This window comes from Penaeus chinensis, chromosome 7 (assembly GCF_019202785.1).
Source record: "Penaeus chinensis breed Huanghai No. 1 chromosome 7, ASM1920278v2, whole genome shotgun sequence".
Taxonomy (NCBI): domain Eukaryota; kingdom Metazoa; phylum Arthropoda; class Malacostraca; order Decapoda; family Penaeidae; genus Penaeus; species Penaeus chinensis.
The window spans coordinates 11,894,251-11,912,844 of NC_061825.1; the positions used below are offsets into that span (position 1 = coordinate 11,894,251).

Below are 18,594 nucleotides of genomic sequence, written 5' to 3' on the forward strand. Positions count from 1 at the left end.
TACTCGTACATTTAAATATTTAATATTTAATTTTGTTACCAAATATATATACATATAAGTATACACATACATGTTTATGTACATATGTTTTATACACAAGCATATATTTATATGTATATATGTGTACATTGTGCATATATATGAGCAGATAAAGAGAAAAAGAGAAAGACAGAGAGATGGAGGGAGAAGGAGGAGAATTATTTTTTTTTTTTATACATGTGCGAGTGTATGTATACACACGCATATACAGAAATATACATACACACTTACATATGTATACGTATATCTATATGTTTGGATATATATATATATATATATCAATATATAAACCTATACTTTATATGCGTACATGTGTATAGGAATTGAATATTTCTAAAATATCCATGCCATTGATACTAGGGATATTCTAGCATTTTATTTCCCTTGTCAAATGTAGAATTATGTTACATTGCGTTTTTCTTAAAGGCATAAACTAACAGTTCATTTACATTCGTAGATATACAACTGCATTACATATATATATATATATATATATATATATATATATATCATCTATCCACTTGCCTCTCTATATTTAAATACATTTACTCTATATCGCTTATATTTATAAATATGTATACATACGTATATATATTTGTATATTTGCACTATTTATCTATCCATCCCTATATATATAAATACACATACTCTTTCTCTATCTCGGTCTCTCTGAACATATGCACACACTCATATATATATATATATATATATATATATATGTACATATATATGCATACATTTATATACATGTATATTTGTATGTATATATATGTATATGTCCATATATATGTGCATATATAAACATGCATATATACACACACACTTATAGCTTTACGAAAATTCTTTATTTCAGATATTCCAGTTACTTTATTATTCACTTTCTTTTCTTTCTTTTACAAATTTATATATACATAATGCACACATTTACCTTTAGATATATGTAGATATATATGTTAATTTATCTATCTATATATTCAAACATTTGTATGCATATATATATATATATATATATATATATATGTGTGTGTGTGTATATAGGTGGATGTACGTACGTACACGCACACACAATTGTGTATATATACATATATGTATGTGTGTGTGTGCATGCTGCGTGTGTATGTGTGTGGGTTTGTAGATATGTGTGTGTATATATGTGCGTATGCACGTATATATGTGAGATATATATGCATATAATATACATATATATGTATATGATATACATATATATGTATATTATATATATGTATGCGTGTATTTATCTATTTATACACATATGTGGCTGTGCGTATGTATGTTTATATACATATGAATGCCATTAAACTGGTCGTTCTTTTAATATTCTCATGCATACTGTGACTTCTATCTGTGAACATTATAAGAAGTCAATTGACTTGTATACGATTTACGAATGTACTGAATGGAGGTTTAGATGGATTTCTCACAGTCTGTTTTCTATATTATCCACGTAATCGAGGTACGATGCTTACATGGTCAGCCTATGCAATCATGATCCGTTATATGAATTGAAATGTTTACCTGTTTTTTTTCTCATTCAATCTATCCATCTAGTGTTTTATATATCCTTCTCTATATGTTGTCTATCCATATGAAAATTAATACTATATTTTTTTCTTTTTACATATGTGTGTGTGTGTGTGTGCATGTGTGTTTGTGTGTACATATATATACTCGTACATACCTGAATGTTTTTGAGAGAAACGATAATGGTATTCCATATTCTGCAGCTTTAGAAAATAAAATTGCTTTCGTTTATCATTTAATTTGCTAATGCGTGTAATGTATGTCTATCTACGCATGCAAATGTATTGTTAGTTTAAGAAAAACGAAATGTAGTATAAATCCACATTTGACAAGGAAAATCAATGCCATGGTGTTTTAGAAATATTCAATTCCCATTTCGTGATGTACTCTTTCACAACTTTTTTATCATATGCATCGTTAGTCCGTTATTCCTGTAACATTTGATGAATTAAATTTTTTTTTTTCATTTTTCTTGTTATGGAAATGTGAAGATGCAACAATTATTGCCCTTAGTCAAAGTATATTTCATCATGAACTGTTTTTTGGGGGAGTTAGAAATATATAGAATTATATAGTGATGGAATTTTCGTTTAATAAATTATGTTCATTATAAATATATCCATAGTCATTTAGGCATAGGTAGGAGCGGGTGCATAAGCTGGAGCAGGCTTGTAGGCAGGGGCGGGCTTGTAGGCAGGGGCGGGCTTGTATTCGGGGTACTGGGCCTCACCCTCATAGCTGACCTCGGCTACGTAGCCAGAGTCGCCGTTCACAGTGTAGGCGACCTTCTGCAGACGACCGTCGGGAAGAAGGACGTAGTAAGATCCCTGAGTATCGTATCCGTCACGGGTCTCCTGGTGACCGAAGTCGTTTCCGGAATAGTCGTCTTTAACGGCGTAGTTAAAGTCGTACTTAGCGGGGGCCTAAAGAAAAGTAGAATGAGTATACGTCGAATACAGACAATGAAAATGGTTTAATTGAAATACTTATATAGACATTAACATATGCAAGTATTCCTTACGTCATAGGTTGTAGGGGGAGCATATCCGTAGGAAGGCTGTGAAGGAGCAGCCAAGGTGACGGCCACAAGGGCGAGAGCGACGACGGCCTGAAATTAAACACAAAAGACTGAACAAATGTACATATTGACTTTTACGAATTGAGTAAGGGGAAAATACATACATGTATGTGCGTGTATTTATACACACATGTGTGTGTATGGTTATATATATCAGTGTATATGAAACGATGAAAACTATTTTAAAAGAATTGTATAACATGAAATACACTTACCTTAGTGAACATGGTGGTAGAGTAGATCGAATGTGATACTTCGAATACCGAACTGTTGACTTTTATACTCTGTACCTGGGAAAGACACGCCCCTCGGCCCCTCCCCTTCTCGCCTCTAACCGACCTTTACCTTAATCAGTCTGAACGGGAGTAGTTTCTGTTTGTACGATGTGTGAATGAGAATGGCTTCTATATTATCCACGTAATCGAGGTACGATGCTTACTTGGTCAGCCTATGCAATCATGATCCGTTATATGAATTGAAATGTTTACCTGTTTTTTTCTCATGCAATCTATCCATCTAGTGTTTTATATATCCTTCTCTATATGCTGTCTATCCATATGAACATTTATACTATATTTTTCTCTTTTTATATATGTGTGTGTGTGTGTGTGCATGTGTGTTTGTGTGTACATATATATACCCGTACATTTAAATATTTAATATTTAATTTTGTTACCAAATATATATACATATATAAGTATACACATATATGTTTATGTTTTATACACAAGCATATATTTATATGTATATATGTGTACATTGTGCATATATATATAAGCAGATAAAGAGAAAAAGAGAAAGTAAGAGAGATGGAGGGGGAAGGAGGAGAATTTTTTTTTTTTATACAAGTGCGAGTGTATGTATACACACGCATATACAGAGATATACATACACACTTATATATGTATATGTAGATCTATATGTGTGGATATATATATATATATATATATATATATATATCAATATATAAACCTATACTTTATATGTGTACATGTGTATATATACTGCATGTAAAGAATACATATATATATATATATATATATATATATATATATATATATATACATGCATATATGTAAAAATATGTACATATGTATATTCTTTAGGTATATATACATATATATACATGTATACATGTACATCGTAGGTATAAATACATATATATGCATGTCTGTATGTATGCATATATACACACACAAACACCCACACACTCTCTCACACACACATACATATATTTAAGTATATATATAATGTATGTGTATATGAATATATACATATATTGCCATGTGTTTGTGTATGTGTGTATGCGAGTGTGCGTGTGTCTGTGTATGTGTTTATGTGTGTGCATATATACACATATATACACACAGTATATATATGTGTATATATATGTATATATATATATACAGTATGCATATGTGCATGTATATACATATATATACATATATATATATATATGTGTGTGTGTGTGTGTGTGTGTGTTTGTGTGTGTGTGTGCATGTGCATATGAATATATATAGAGACATGTATATATGTATGTATGATTGCGTATGAATGCGTGTATATTTCAATATGCATATATGTATATATAGACGTATATTAATGTTCGTGTGTGTGTGTGTGTGTGTTTATACAAACATATATTTATTTGTATATATATTCATATATATGACCAGAGAGAGGGAAAGAGAGATAAAAAAAAGAGGGAGTTAGGGGGAAGGAAGGAAAAATATTTGTTAAACGTGTGTGATTATATATATATATGTATATATACATCTATATACATTTATATACACATATATCCATTTATTAATGACTAAATATGTATGCGTTTGTATAGATAAATGTACAAACACGCATATACAGAAATATACATAAACACACATATACAGAAATGTATTCATGTATATGTGTATATATGTATACATATATGTATATATAAATATATATATAGAATGCATATATACTTATATACGTCTATGTATATGAATATATAGGTACATTTATATATATACATATGTAAATATGTATATATATATAAATATATTGTGTATATATAAACTTGTATGTATGTATACGCATATATAGAGAGCACATCTATATATATATACATATGCATGTCTATGTATATGTATATACAGGTACATATGTATACATACATAAATATTTTTATGTATATATAAACATATATGTGCATATATATGTATATATAAACATATATTCGCATACATATATATATATATATATATATATGTATATGGACATACATTTATATATGTATGCATGCATACATATATACGCATATAAACAACCACATACATACATACATAAGAGTGTGTATGTGTTCAGAGAGTCCGAGATATAGAAAGAATATGGATATTCATATATATAAATTAATGGATAAAGGGTGCATATATATAGGTATATACATCACATATATAAGCGATAGAGAGTATGTGTATTTGAATAAAAATAGGCAGGAGGATAGATAATATATCAATAAATGTGTGTAACGTATGTCTATCTACGAATGCATTGGTACTGTCCGAGTACCCAAGTATCAATACCATGGGTATTTTAAAAACATTCAATTCCGTGACGTAATCTCCCACAACTTCTTTTGATCATATACTTCGTTAGTCCGTGTTTGCTATAACACTTTTATGAATTAGAAAATTGCAATGTATTTCTTGTTATGGAAATAATTAGATGCTTCGTGAATTTATACTTTTTTTTTTTTTTTTTTTTTTTTGGGGGGGGGGGGTTGATACAAGTATATAGTGATGGAATTTATATTTAATAAATTATGTTAATTATATATAGTCATTTAGGCATAGGTAGGAGCAGGTGCATAGGCTGGGGCAGGCTTGTAGGCAGGAGCTGGCTTGTAGGCAGGAGCAGGCTTGTACTCGGGGTATTGGGCCTCACCCTCATAGCTGACCTCGGCTACGTAGCCAGAGTCGCCGTTCACAGTGTAGGCGACCTTCTGCAGACGACCGTCGGGAAGAAGGACGTAGTAGGATCCCTGAGTATCGTATCCGTCACGGGTCTCCTGGTGACCGAAGTCGTTTCCGGAATAGTCGTCTTTAACGGCGTAGTTAAAGTCGTACTTAGCTGGGGCCTAAAGAAAAGTAGAATTAGAAGAGGTCTAATACAATGAAAATGGTCTAATAATTGAAATACTTATATAGACATTAACATATGCAAGTTTTCCTTACGTCATAGGTTGCAGGGGGAGCATATCCATAGGAAGGCTGTGAAGGAGCAGCAAAGGTGACGGCCACAAGGGCGAGAGCGACGACAGCCTAAAATTAGATATAAAAGGCTGAATAACTGTACATATTTTCTCTTAAAACTAAGGGGAATATAAGTACGTTTGTATGCGTATATTTATACACATACATATAATATATGTGTGCGTGGTTATTTATATATGAGTGTACATTAAGCAATGAAGAAAACCCTTTTAAAATAATTGTGTAACGTGAAATACACTTACCTTAGTGAACATGATGGAAGAGGTAGATCGAATGGATACTTCGAATACCGAACTGTTGGTTTTTATACTCTGTGCCTGGGAAAGTCACGCCCCTCAGCCCCTCCCCTTCTCGCCTCTAACCGACCTTTACCTTGATCAGTCCGATTGTCAGTAGTTTCCGTTTGTACGATGTGTGGGTGGGGATGGCTTCTATAGTATGCACGCTATTAAGATACGATTCTTATCTGGTCAGTTTATACAATCCTGTCTCATTATATGAATTAAAATGTTTATCTGCCTTTCTCTCTCATACAGGCATTTATCCATCTACTTTCTCATCTTAAATATCTATCTCTATCTTATCTATCCATATATATATGAATACATTATTCTCTCTTAATATGTATATATACGTATGTATATTATCTATATATATATATATATATATGAATACATATTTCTCTCTCATAATATATATATATATATATATATATATATAAATGACCTCTATCGCTCTCGAACAAACACCCATTTTTGTATATACATATACATACACATATATACATACATATACAGAAAAAGTATGAATCTTCGTCAGAATGCATGTATTTCTGTCGAATATTATTCGAAACCTGTCAAATACATTTCTTGTATTGTGAAGATATTCATTCTCATTCATACCTTTTCTAGATTTGTCAACAGGAATACATACATATGTTTATATGCTTATGTGTATGTATATATATATATATATATATATATATATATATATATATGTGTGTGTGTGTGTAAGCACCCATACATACATATATACATAAATATGTGTGTAAATTTATATTCTTAAATAACCTTATATATATCCATAAATGTATTTGTGTGTATGTACATGTTCTTTTATATAGAGGTTCATATGTATATTACATTTATGTGCATGTGTGTATGTACATAGATATATATGTATATGTATATGTCTGTTTATATATATGTATATATATTTACTTATATGTATAAACAGGGGAGGGAGAATATTTGTTTATACATGTGCGAGTGTGTAAATATTTAACATGTATATATGTATATATATATAAAGATATTCATATATATTTGTATACGAACATACATATACATGCAAAAACGCGTTTATGCGTATTATATATATATATATATATATATATATATATGCGTATTATATATATATATATATATATATATATATATATATATATGTGTGTGTGTGTGTGTGTGTGTGTGTGTGTGTGTGCATATTATGTATATATATATATATATATATATATATATATATATATATTCATACCTTTTCTAGATTTGTCAACAGGAATACATACATATGTTTATATGCTTATGTGTATGTATATATATATATATATATATATATATATATATATATATGTAAGTGTGTGTGGGTGTGTGTGTGTGTGTGTATGTTATATATCTATATATATATATATATATATATATATATATATATATATATATATGTATGTTATATATCTATCTATATATATGTTATTTACATGAATATGTTATATATCTATATATATATATATATATATATATATATATATGTATGTTATATATCTATCTATATATATGTTATTTACATAAATATATGTATATATATGCATATTTTATACATGTATATATGCATATATATATACATATATATATATATATACAGTGTGTGTGTATCACACACTGTGTGTGTGAGTGCATGCGTGTGTATAATTATGTATGTGTGTGTGCGTCTTTCTATATAGATTTACATGGATAGTAAAGTACACTACACATACCTACATACATAGATACATATCTATCTCTATATATATGAGTATATATGTATGTGTGTGTGCATGCATGTACGGTATGTGCCCAGTCTTGTAGTTCTTTTCATATCCCTATGAATATCATATCTTTAATGAAGACTATAAGGAGCTATTCCATCTATACGTAAATGTTTTACAGATGCAGCTGTATATAACAGAACTACCTTTACCTGAGCGAGGTCTTTCTTAAATTCAGTCAAAATTATTCCTTTGTGAAAAGCGTTTCTGGTCACAAAATACGACACAATTCCACACTCAGCTGGTTTAAAAAAAAAAAAACACACGAGTATATCACGTGTTCAGTTATCTTCAAAGCTATTTGAGAAAGACAGTTCCTATTTCTTGATGTATATGCATTGTTAGGTCATTGTTGTAAAAGTATTGTGATGAATCAAGGGATTGCAATGTATTTATCTTAAGGGAATGTACAGTACAGCGATATCATAAAGTATCGTGACCTTATACTTCAAGTTTCCTTGTTTTTAAGTAAGGAAATACAAACAGATAATGATCGAATTCTCGTTTAATAAATATTCACCATGAACATATTTATTTTAATTTAGGCATAAGTAGGATCAGGTTCGCAGGCAGGGGCAGGCTTGTAAGCAGGAGCGGGCTTGTAGGCAGGAGCGGACTTGTCCTCGGGGTACTGGGCTTCACCCTCGTAGCTTTCCTCAACTACGTTTGATGAACTAAAGTGGGAGGAGGAGAATTCCTTAATATAAGGAGGGGAAGAGAAGCTGAGGGTAGCTAGTTCTAACAATCGTTTTAAACTTCGGATTCTCCCGTTCGGAGCGCTGCACTTCCGGACGGTTGGTACCGAGAGAGCTATCATCACCTGAACGATGCCTGTCTTAACGTCGGTAAGGAGTAATGCATGAATATATCATGTGATCAGTTAACTTCAATAGTATTCTAGAAAGACGGTCAATTCCTATTTTGGAATGTACTCTTCCGCAACACATTTTGAATATATCCATCGTTAGTCCATTGTTATTGTAAAATTAAGATGAATCAAGGAATTGCAATGCATTTATTTCAGTGGAAATTAAATAGTACTGCAATAACTGCATTTGGCCAAATTATGCAATATCGTGACTTTACACTTAAAGCATCTTGATTTTAGGTTAGAAAATTTATATAAATAATGATCGAATTTTGGTTTAATAAATATTCATCATTAATATATTCATATTCTGTTAGGCATAAGTAGGGGCAGATCTGTAGGCAGGGGCCGGCTTGTAAGCAGGAGCGGGCTTGTAAGCAGGGGCGGGCTTGTAGGCTGGAGCAGGCTTGTAGGCAGGAGGAGGCTTGTACTCGGGGTATTGGGCCTCACCCTCGTAGCTAACCCCAGCCACGTAGCCAGAGTCGCCGTTGACAGTGTAGGCGACCTTCTGCAGACGACCATCGGGAAGGAGGACGTAGCAGGAACCCTGAGTGTTGTATCCGTCGCGGGTCTCCTGGTGACCGAAGTCGTTTCCGGAGTTAGTGTGCATCTAATATAAACAATGAATATTATTCTATTATCAAAGTATTGGTATAGATTTTTGGGATATACAAGTTTTCCTTACTTTGCAGGAGCCTACATAAGAAAAGAAAAGGTGAAATCAGCACTAATGTTTACTCATGACAATAGTCAGTGGAAGTGATTACGGTATAACGTAATCCTATACCATGTCGGTATTCTCAGAAACTCTGGAAGTATTCTAATATTCTAGTGTAAATTGTATCTTCTATGAACATTAGACAGAGCTACGCAGACTTTTCGTAAATAATTTTACGAATACAACTGAACTCGTAAATATATTTTATTTATTTACCTTTCAGTCCCTTGCATAAAATGAATCAAAATTGTCTTCGAGTTAATTGTTCAATGATAGCTTGAATATATGTTTATCTGTTGATTATGAACGGTATATTAGAAAGAAACCCATTTCCCATTTCAACGAGTATTTTTTTGTGTCAGATTTAGAATAATTGCATTATTTTTCGTCTGTTACTGCTGCAATATTCTTTTGGTGAATTGGGGGAATGCAGTGCAAGTCTCTCACTGGAAATGCTAAAATATTATGATAGCTGTATTTAGCCAAATTCAATTGAATAGTAAAGATGAATGGTAAAGCACACTTCTGTGTTAATGCTGTGGTAGAAAAACCCCCCAGCTTTTTCATTAGTTTTTTTTCTACCAATAGTTAAGGTATATCTACTGGATCTTTGTTTATAGGTTACAAAATACATATGTATAATGATGGAGTTTAATAAATATTCATCATACGTATATTCATAATCTGTTCATTTAGGCATAGGTAGGAGCAGGTTTGTAGGCAGGGGCAGGCTTGTATGCAGCAGACTTGTAGGTAGGGGCAGGCTTGTAGGCAGGAGCAGGCTTGTACTCGGGGTACTGGGCCTCACCCTCGTAGCTGACCTCTGCGACATAACCGGAGTCGCCGTTAACAGTATAGGTCACCTTCTGCAGACGACCGTCGGGAAGCAGGACGTAGTAGGAACCCTGGCTGTCATATCCGTCACGGGCCTCCTGGTGACCGAAGTCGTTTCCTGAATAGTCGTCTTTAACAGCGTAGTTAAAGTCATACTTGGCAGGAGTCTAAAATAAAAGTATTAATTAGTTTGTGTCGATTAGATATCAGAAACAATATATGCGTTTACGAGTAGACCTGCTGTTTTCATTAAATAAGAGATTTTCTTACGTCATATGTTGCGGGAGGAGCATATCCGTAGGAAGGCTGTGAAGGAGCAGCCAGACTGACAGCCACAAGGGCGAGAGCGACAACGGTCTGAAATTAATTACAAAATATAAATATAATACATATATGTATACTGTAGTTCATCGGTTTTGCGCTCTCTGCTTCCCCCGACTTGTCGTATCCACACGCATACTCGTAAATATATGCACACACACGCACGCACACATTCACACATATACAGCTATGATGAGTAGCAATGAAAAAAAGAGGATTCTCACCTTAGTATACATGATGATGTAGGATCTAATGTGATGCCGTGAACACCGAGTAGTTACCTTTTATACTCGGTGTCTGTGAGAGACACGCCCCTCCGCCTCTCCCTTCCCTTCCCTTTTCTAGGCGACCTTTCCCTCGGTTATATGGACGTAACCAGTTAACGTTGGTATGAAGTGTGAATGACTATGGTCGGTCCAGTATTCAGTTGAGGTATGATTAACCTTTAAAGTCTTTTCTTCTCCCACCTCCCCCCTTCGTTTCCTCTCTCTCCTTTGTAACAGAAAAAATACAAATTATCAATATTTAATTGATATGTTCTTTATACGTATTGCTAATGTGTATGAGTGCAACGAGCGTACTAAAGACTACGCATAAGAGCCGTCTTGTATGAGAATATAGTGTATCTGGAAAAATCAAGGTTGATATTTTGTGCATGTTTTGAAATCAATTCAATCAATTTGGTGAAAAGAAATTTACCGTTTACCTTGATGTCGGCTTCCTTCGATTGCTACCACCGATCATGATGGTCTATAGTCAGCGTTATACAACACTTGGCATTACATTATAAGAATTTTGTGCAGTCTTTCCAAGATTACTGAAGCTTTATTACAGGGGGTTCTACTTATCTTATATATAAATAAGGTCATAGGTGCATATTTTGATGCCTACTAGTTTCTGCTTGGCTAACGCTTTTGCTCGTCATTCATAGATGACAGTATTCGCTGTGTCTAGATTTAAAGAGACGGTCAGCGGGAGGAATAGGGGTTGGGGTAGGGGTTAGGGACAGGAAGGGAAAGAAAGGGGGTGAAAAGACGAATTTGGGAAAGCTCTGTGGCGATGGTTAGATGACAAATATTAAGCATTTTGTTGTTATTATCGGTACCATTGACATCAATAATAATAAAATAGCTATGGATACTATAAATTACTATATGATAGGGAAATAGATGACTGTGGGTTGTTATGGTACCCATTGCTTGATCAACGTCTCTCTCTTTCTCTTCTCCTTTCTATTTTTATCTTCTTTGTGTGTGTGTGTGTGTGTGTATGCACAGACAGGTGGAGTCAGGTACAAGTATTTGAGAAGTAAATGGTCAAATGTCAAATTATTCGGTGGTTTCTTATTTTGTAATCGCCTTCCTCAAGGAACATCGTTTTTTTTTTGTTTTTGTTTTTGTTCATATTGATGTGATTGGTATATGCCTGATATTTATATACTATTTTTCAACATTAATATATTTTTCCATTTATAAAATAAAAGCAAGTAATGCCTATGGAAATCGCCTATCTGAACAGAAAGAAGAGCTTTACTTCGACAAGTCCAACATATAGCATTTGAAATATATATGTTCAGTATGAAAAATAAAATGAAAATTTGGGTAGTCCTATAGTGTTGATAATAGCAATGATGGTAATGCTGAAATCGATAAGCATTTATCTATCAAACATTCCTCACTATAAAGCATTGCTTGTTGCTGGCCCCCTCTGCCCCCCACCCCCGTCTCCCTATTCCTTCAGGCAGGACGAATCCTATGTCATCTATAAGCGACAGGGAAAATCACAGACCAGGTACAGTCTGTCGGTGGACCTGCGCTCTTAAGTAAAAATCATCTATAACTTTGAAAATGTGCTTAAGGGGTATGAGTTGTGTTTTCTCTGTGTATATCAAGAGAAAGTTGAAATGTAAATTATATTTTCATAACTTTATCTACATCCTAGTCCGTCAGTACTTTTTTTCTTTCTTTCTTTCTTTTTCTTTTTCTCTTTTCAAGACATTTGCGGCAAATATGAGCATACCCATTTTTTCTGCCATTTCTTTGGTGTAATTCTGATAATTTTAAGAAGTGAAATATAAATAAGTTACTGCAACAGCTGAAAAGAGCAGTCAAAATCGGGGCATTGCCGATATATATAGAGCATTTTTTTTTTTTTTTTTTTTTTTATAAAACTTGTGGGGGGGGGGGGGATTACATATGCAAGATAGTGATATTTTCGTTTAATAAATATCCATGTTAAATATATTCATCTTTGTTTCATTTAGGCATAAGTAGGGGCAGGTTCGTAGGCAGGAGCAGGCTTGTAAGCAGGAGCAGGCTTGTAAGCAGGAGCAGGCTTGTATGCAGGAGCAGGCTTGTAGGCAGGAGCAGGCTTGTATTCGGGATACTGAGCCTCACCCTCGTAGCTGACCTCAGCCACGTAGCCAGAGTCGCCGTTGACAGTGTAGGCAACCTTTTGCAGACGACCGTCAGGAAGAAGGACGTAGTAGGAACCCTGGGTGTCGTAACCGTCACGGCCCTCCTGGTGACCGAAGTCGTTTCCGGAGTAGTCGTCTTTAACAGCGTAGTTAAAGTCGTACTTTGCAGGAGCCTACAATAAGAAAAGAAAAGGTGAAATCAACACGAGGCATGTTTACTCATGGCAATAGTCAGTGAAAATAATTTCGGTATTTGTGATATGCTGGTATAGTGCTATTATTAATGAGTTTTCCTTACATCATAAGTAGCGGGAGGAGCATATCCGTAGGAAGGCTGTGAAGGAGCAGCCAGAGTGACGGCCACTAGGGCAAAAGCGACGACGGTCTGAAATTGGACACAATTTTAATTACAAAATTAGTAACAACAGATTATGGAGTAAGTACACATATACATGTTACTATTAACATATCACTCAACAATTTATTTTAAGAATAACTATCATCATTCCACTATTGAAAAGAGTACAATATTCTCACCTTAGTGAACATGATGAAGACAGATCGAATGTGGTACTTAGAACATCGAGCAGTCGGCTTTTATACTCCCGTGTCTTCGTAACCACTCCCTTTCCCCCTCTAACCGACTTTGACCTTGGCAGTGCGTTGTCATATCCAGTACATTACCCATTTCTTCATGATTAAATACAAAATGATGTTTTTAACTACTGAATCAATACCGTGAATAAAGGCATTATTATATAACTACCCAAAAAGTAAAATATTTTGAACAATTATCGATCTATGAACCGGCGAAGTTTCTTAATACAATATGCGCCTCCTTATTTTCTCTGATTACAACTGATACCACTACTGGTATCATAAATATTCTTATCACCATTACCATTTTCAATATTATCGTGATTTATATTGTCATTAATACTATTACTGATACACACCCACACACAGATATACATATGTGTATATATGTGTGTGTGTGTGTGTGTGTGTGTGTGTGTGTGTGTGTGTGTGTGTGTGTGTGTGTGTGCGTGCGTGTGTGAATTTCTCTCTGTATATCTGTGTGTGTGGGTGTGTGTTTATATATATGTATATATATATATATATATATATATATATATATATAGGCATGTGTGTGTTTGTATATATGTACGCATGTATGTATATATCCGTATTTATATATGTGTGTGTGTGTGTGTGTGTGTGTGTGTGTGTGTGTGTGTGTGTGTGTGTGTACGCACACAATCACACAGACTCACACGTATACACACACGCACACACACCCACACACATATATATATGTGTGTGTGTGTGTGTGTGTGTGTGTGTGTGTGTGTGCGTTTATATAGATAGATAGACAGACAGATACATATATACATATATACATACATACACACTTACATACACACATACACACACACACATTCACACACATACATACATACATTCAGAGAAAGATTGAGAGGGAGGGAGAGAAGGGAAGGGAGGTAGAAAAAAATGACAAACACTTTTGCCCGGCCTCACTTAGCCACTGAATGTAAATCCAAGGCGATAGAAATATTATGGATATTCTATTTCCACAAAGGAGCTTTTAAAATCATACGGTACAACTCATCATGTACAACTTACATCATAATTAACATTTTAATCATCTATTGGATAGTGTTGTAATCCTATTTTCTTAAATCTTACATTCTGCCATATGCTCAAGACCTCAAGATTTTTTGTCCCACTAACACGTTTACATCTTGGCATTACAGAGGCTACAGACACGCCTTCCCTTTTGTCTTGGGCACCATGAAGGCCTCAATTAAGACGTTGATAAGACTTTGTACATGGTGGACTTTCTCGTAATGCAAACTCTACGCTACTGGTTCCCGATTAATCCATTGTGAGTTAAAACCTTTTTTGTACTTGAGCTCGGTTCACAGGCGCTACGACCCTAAATTACCAGTAGCTCTTAGTTATGAGAAGTTGTCTTACACTATCTTTTATTCCGTTATTTAATAGTCTTTACTTTCTTCCTTCTCTCTTCTGCCTACCATTCGATCGTCACCTCACTTTATCTCTTTCCTTCTCTCATCCTCTCTACTCTTATCACTCTTTTGTCTCCATTATTTTATTTAATGAAGAAGTGTTGCCCGAAAGAGTAATAACAGTTATTCGTACAGTTTTGGCATTGATATTACTATTACCGACCCCATCTGAACCGCAACGTCCACTTTCACTCAACTAGTATACTAAATAATGTCCGTTATAAATGTTCAAAAAGTAATGGAGAAAAAAACACATTTTGCTTTTTTTCTCAATTGAAGGATACGGAAAAGGTGAATTGTTGCTCTTGAAATGTCCATGCGTGACTTAGCAAAAAGTTTATTTCACTGCCCCTGTTAAGCGGAAAATCAAAAGAAAAAGAAGCAAAATAAAAGTGTATATGCCGCATTTTAAAATACTCGGTTTATTTAAATCATTGCAACTAGGAAACCAACGATTTGCTATTTGGTAACGAGCTTCTGACAATCTTATCTTTTCTAGGAATAAGTTCTCAAAACCGGTGTCGATTGATTGATTACCCGTATTAATTTCGGATTATTGCCACCATAGTAATTTCTTAGAAAACATCACGCCGATCATTAAAATCTAATAACATGCTGATGATTAAGTTTTCATGCTAATTTGATCTCCCCATCGCGAGGCATAGCCAGCTTCTATTAGCATTTAGGTGTGTCGTCCGCAGTCACGTTGGAGACACACGCGGGGGGTAAATACTAACGGAGGACATCCCGTAGCACCTGACCATGACGTTACAATACACAACTGGGGCAGCCGGCGGACGTCCCTATCGCCCACTCTCGCTTTCTCGCTGTTTTTATTGCCCACTTTTCTTCTCTCGTTGTGGTTCTTTTTCGAAATGGTACCATTAGCTTTTAATTATATAATTATTTTCAGACTTTTATGGTATTAGTGCACTTTATTGTGTTTACTTATTCTATTAATGGATACTAAATTACCTTAATAAATTAGAAACAAATCTGGATATACATATGGATAACCATACATATTTGTTTTCTTTTTATGATTGGTATTTAATGTCTCCGTAACAATGCTTACAGTATATAATAAACGCAGGATAATAGGAATAACGACGGAACAACGAAGTATAAAAAGCCCACATGAAGGGGAACGGATGGAAGTGCCTCGAGTGATGACATACATGTCAATCGCGCTGGCAGACCACATGGCAGGCCCATGTGGTCACAGGACCAACGCCCGGCAAACGGCCACCAATTATCATTTCCGGTCTGCCTGGTCGGAACTACCACATACCAGGCATGCCCTTGGGAAGAAGGGGGTTGGTGGGTGGTTGAGAAGTCGGTAGCACATCCAGGGTTGGGGTGTGGTCGTCCTGTTCAACTTATGAAACGACTGGTTTTGGGTGTCAGATCGGAAGTACACGGTGTTCATTGAAATAAGGGAATGTGTGATGAGCAATATTTGGTATAGGATATGCAGAGTTTGAATACGTATATCATATGTAATGTATGATATGTAGTACATGGTACAAGAAATTTTGCATGTTCTGAAGTACAATATAGGTGTAAGAAAATGAAAAATATGCATATTCTTGGTAATTTTCTTATGCTCTTACTATTGTGATACTCAATTAAACTAGGATCTATAAACGTCACGAAATCAAGAAACAGTAAAGAATCACAAATAATTTGTATTTATAGAACAAATTAAATAATTACCAAAATCTTGGTCACATTCCCAAGTATAATATAGATCATCAAAACGGAAGTGACTAAACCCGTACGCGTCGAAGCAGGAAAAAGAAGTAAAGTAAATAAATTCCCAGAGGAAAACTTAATGGTCAGAATCACGTCAGCGATGGCCACTTTCACGGCCACTTTCCTCTGGGTCATCGGCCACGGAATCCTAACGGCGCTTGTTTCCCATTCCACTCGATCCAAAATTGACGTTCAAGGTCGTTCATTTATTCTTTTGAGTTTTGTGTCAAGAGGGAAAAAAACGTTCCCTTCACCGCAATATTTCGCTTTTGTATGATTCGTTCTCTTCGCTTTTCGTTCGTTTTACTTGCGGTCTTTGGCTTGCTGTGCTTGTGTACGTATGCTCGTTTCATTCTTTCTTTTCTCTTCTTCGGTTAGTATCTCTTCATTACCCACAATTTAAAGTGGATAATGAAACTCTACAACACAACATCAACCGTGAATCACTAAGCAGAGGGTATCGCCCCCATTCTTTTACCTTGTATTTCATTTTAGGTAGTTTTCTGCCCTTGGCTAGCCTTATCTTCCTACCCTTATGGAGTATCACTTCCCATTCCTTCATGGCGTTTAAATTTGTCCCATTTTCTTTATATAAGAGCCTAGCGATATAGGAATGGAGTCTGAAAAGATATCCGCCTTTCTCCGTACCGAACGTTCTGAAACATCAACCACTGTTTAGGGGTTGATGTTACTGTCTTAATTACCGTTGTGCTGCTCAGTTAACCTCAGTATCATTGCTATCATTAAAGGATCCTCATCATTATTCCCTGCTGCTGCTGACTGAATGAGATTTTGATGACCACATAGGAGAGACGATAGCGTACGAGGAACGACCGGAGGCCAGGTGCGTGTGTGTGGAAGGCCAGTCAGGCGCGACCGAGAATTAAAATGGATGTCTTCAGAACGTGAGAGCTGTGGCGACCTTACAAGGTCTTCGTCGCCCTCTTGCTTACTCGGTGTGGTGAGTAGAGAATACGAAAGGGAAAAGGAGAAAATAAACTGATAAACTGAGATGAAAAATGAGAAAGAATGGAAGGGAGAGAACGAAAGGGTGAGGTAGGTAATGAACGATATTCAAACTATGTATACATAAAAGGAAAAGTGAAAGCCAAATCTCTGATTCAGAAATAGAGGTGAATAAAATCATGAGGGCCAAGTACAGATTGTAAAACAAGTACAACTCACATTTTAAAAAATGTTATTATTATCTCTTTCTCAATGAACTAAAGATCTGGCCATTCATTAGAACAATTACGAGCGGCCACTAGTTTCCGGTCGACAAGATTCAGTGTAAACGTAAACGGCTCTTAACTCGACCTCGCCGTCAAGCCGTGAGAAGATCCTAGCTTCCGGTCTCCTCCGGAAGATCGAATAGCTATACAACAAGAGATAGATTGGCAGATAAGCAAGCAGGCAGGTAGAAAAATTGGCAATGGAGGGAAAGAAAGACGGTTCTTCCTAGCTTCGTTTGTATGGTTTTGTGGATTATTTTTGTTATTGTATGCAGATTTAGTTTGTGATGTATTTGCATATATATGTTCATCTTTCCGGGAAGTCTACAATAGAATGTGTATAATTATGAAGTAAATGGCAGTCCGTGAATTGAAGAATTATGGTGTATTATTGTTGGTA

General features: G+C 34.8%; 3 protein-coding genes across 3 annotated transcripts; all 3 read right to left on the bottom strand.

Moving 5' to 3' along the window:
• Positions 1-2,153: 2,153 nt before the first annotated feature.
• LOC125027613 (cuticle protein 7-like) lies at positions 2,154-2,929 on the bottom strand. The gene is made up of 3 exons (XM_047616733.1): positions 2,875-2,929; positions 2,603-2,689; positions 2,154-2,504 (listed from the first exon to the last, which is right to left on the bottom strand). Exons 1-3 carry the CDS (start codon positions 2,884-2,886, stop codon positions 2,211-2,213), a joined length of 393 nt encoding a protein of 130 aa, XP_047472689.1. The 5' UTR covers positions 2,887-2,929; the 3' UTR covers positions 2,154-2,210.
• A 2,508-nt stretch (positions 2,930-5,437) lies between these two features.
• On the bottom strand, positions 5,438-10,978 carry LOC125026862 (adhesive plaque matrix protein-like). The gene is made up of 9 exons (XM_047615460.1): positions 10,965-10,978; positions 10,690-10,776; positions 10,284-10,586; positions 9,275-9,441; positions 8,547-8,673; positions 8,019-8,053; positions 6,159-6,210; positions 5,878-5,964; positions 5,438-5,780 (listed from the first exon to the last, which is right to left on the bottom strand). The coding sequence occupies exons 1-9, from the start codon at positions 10,974-10,976 to the stop codon at positions 5,487-5,489; spliced, it is 1,164 nt and encodes a 387-aa protein (XP_047471416.1). The 5' UTR covers positions 10,977-10,978; the 3' UTR covers positions 5,438-5,486.
• Positions 10,979-12,999: 2,021 nt separating this feature from the next.
• LOC125026863 (cuticle protein 7-like) lies at positions 13,000-13,805 on the bottom strand. Its single transcript, XM_047615461.1, has 3 exons — positions 13,694-13,805; positions 13,455-13,541; positions 13,000-13,329 (listed from the first exon to the last, which is right to left on the bottom strand). The coding sequence occupies exons 1-3, from the start codon at positions 13,703-13,705 to the stop codon at positions 13,000-13,002; spliced, it is 429 nt and encodes a 142-aa protein (XP_047471417.1). The 5' UTR covers positions 13,706-13,805.
• Positions 13,806-18,594: the final 4,789 nt, after the last annotated feature.

Coding starts and splice junctions, on each gene's coding strand:
- LOC125027613 (XM_047616733.1), bottom strand. Junction 2,505..2,602: donor CTCCCCCTACAACCTATGAC/GTAAGGAATACT, acceptor ACTTTTCTTTAG/GCCCCCGCTAAGTACGACTT.
- LOC125026862 (XM_047615460.1), bottom strand. Junction 10,587..10,689: donor CTCCTCCCGCAACATATGAC/GTAAGAAAATCT, acceptor CTTTTATTTTAG/ACTCCTGCCAAGTATGACTT. Junction 8,054..8,546: donor GCGAACCTGATCCTACTTAT/GCCTAAATTAAA, acceptor TGATATTCATAG/GGATATGAAAAGAACTACAA.
- LOC125026863 (XM_047615461.1), bottom strand. Junction 13,330..13,454: donor CTCCTCCCGCTACTTATGAT/GTAAGGAAAACT, acceptor TTCTTATTGTAG/GCTCCTGCAAAGTACGACTT.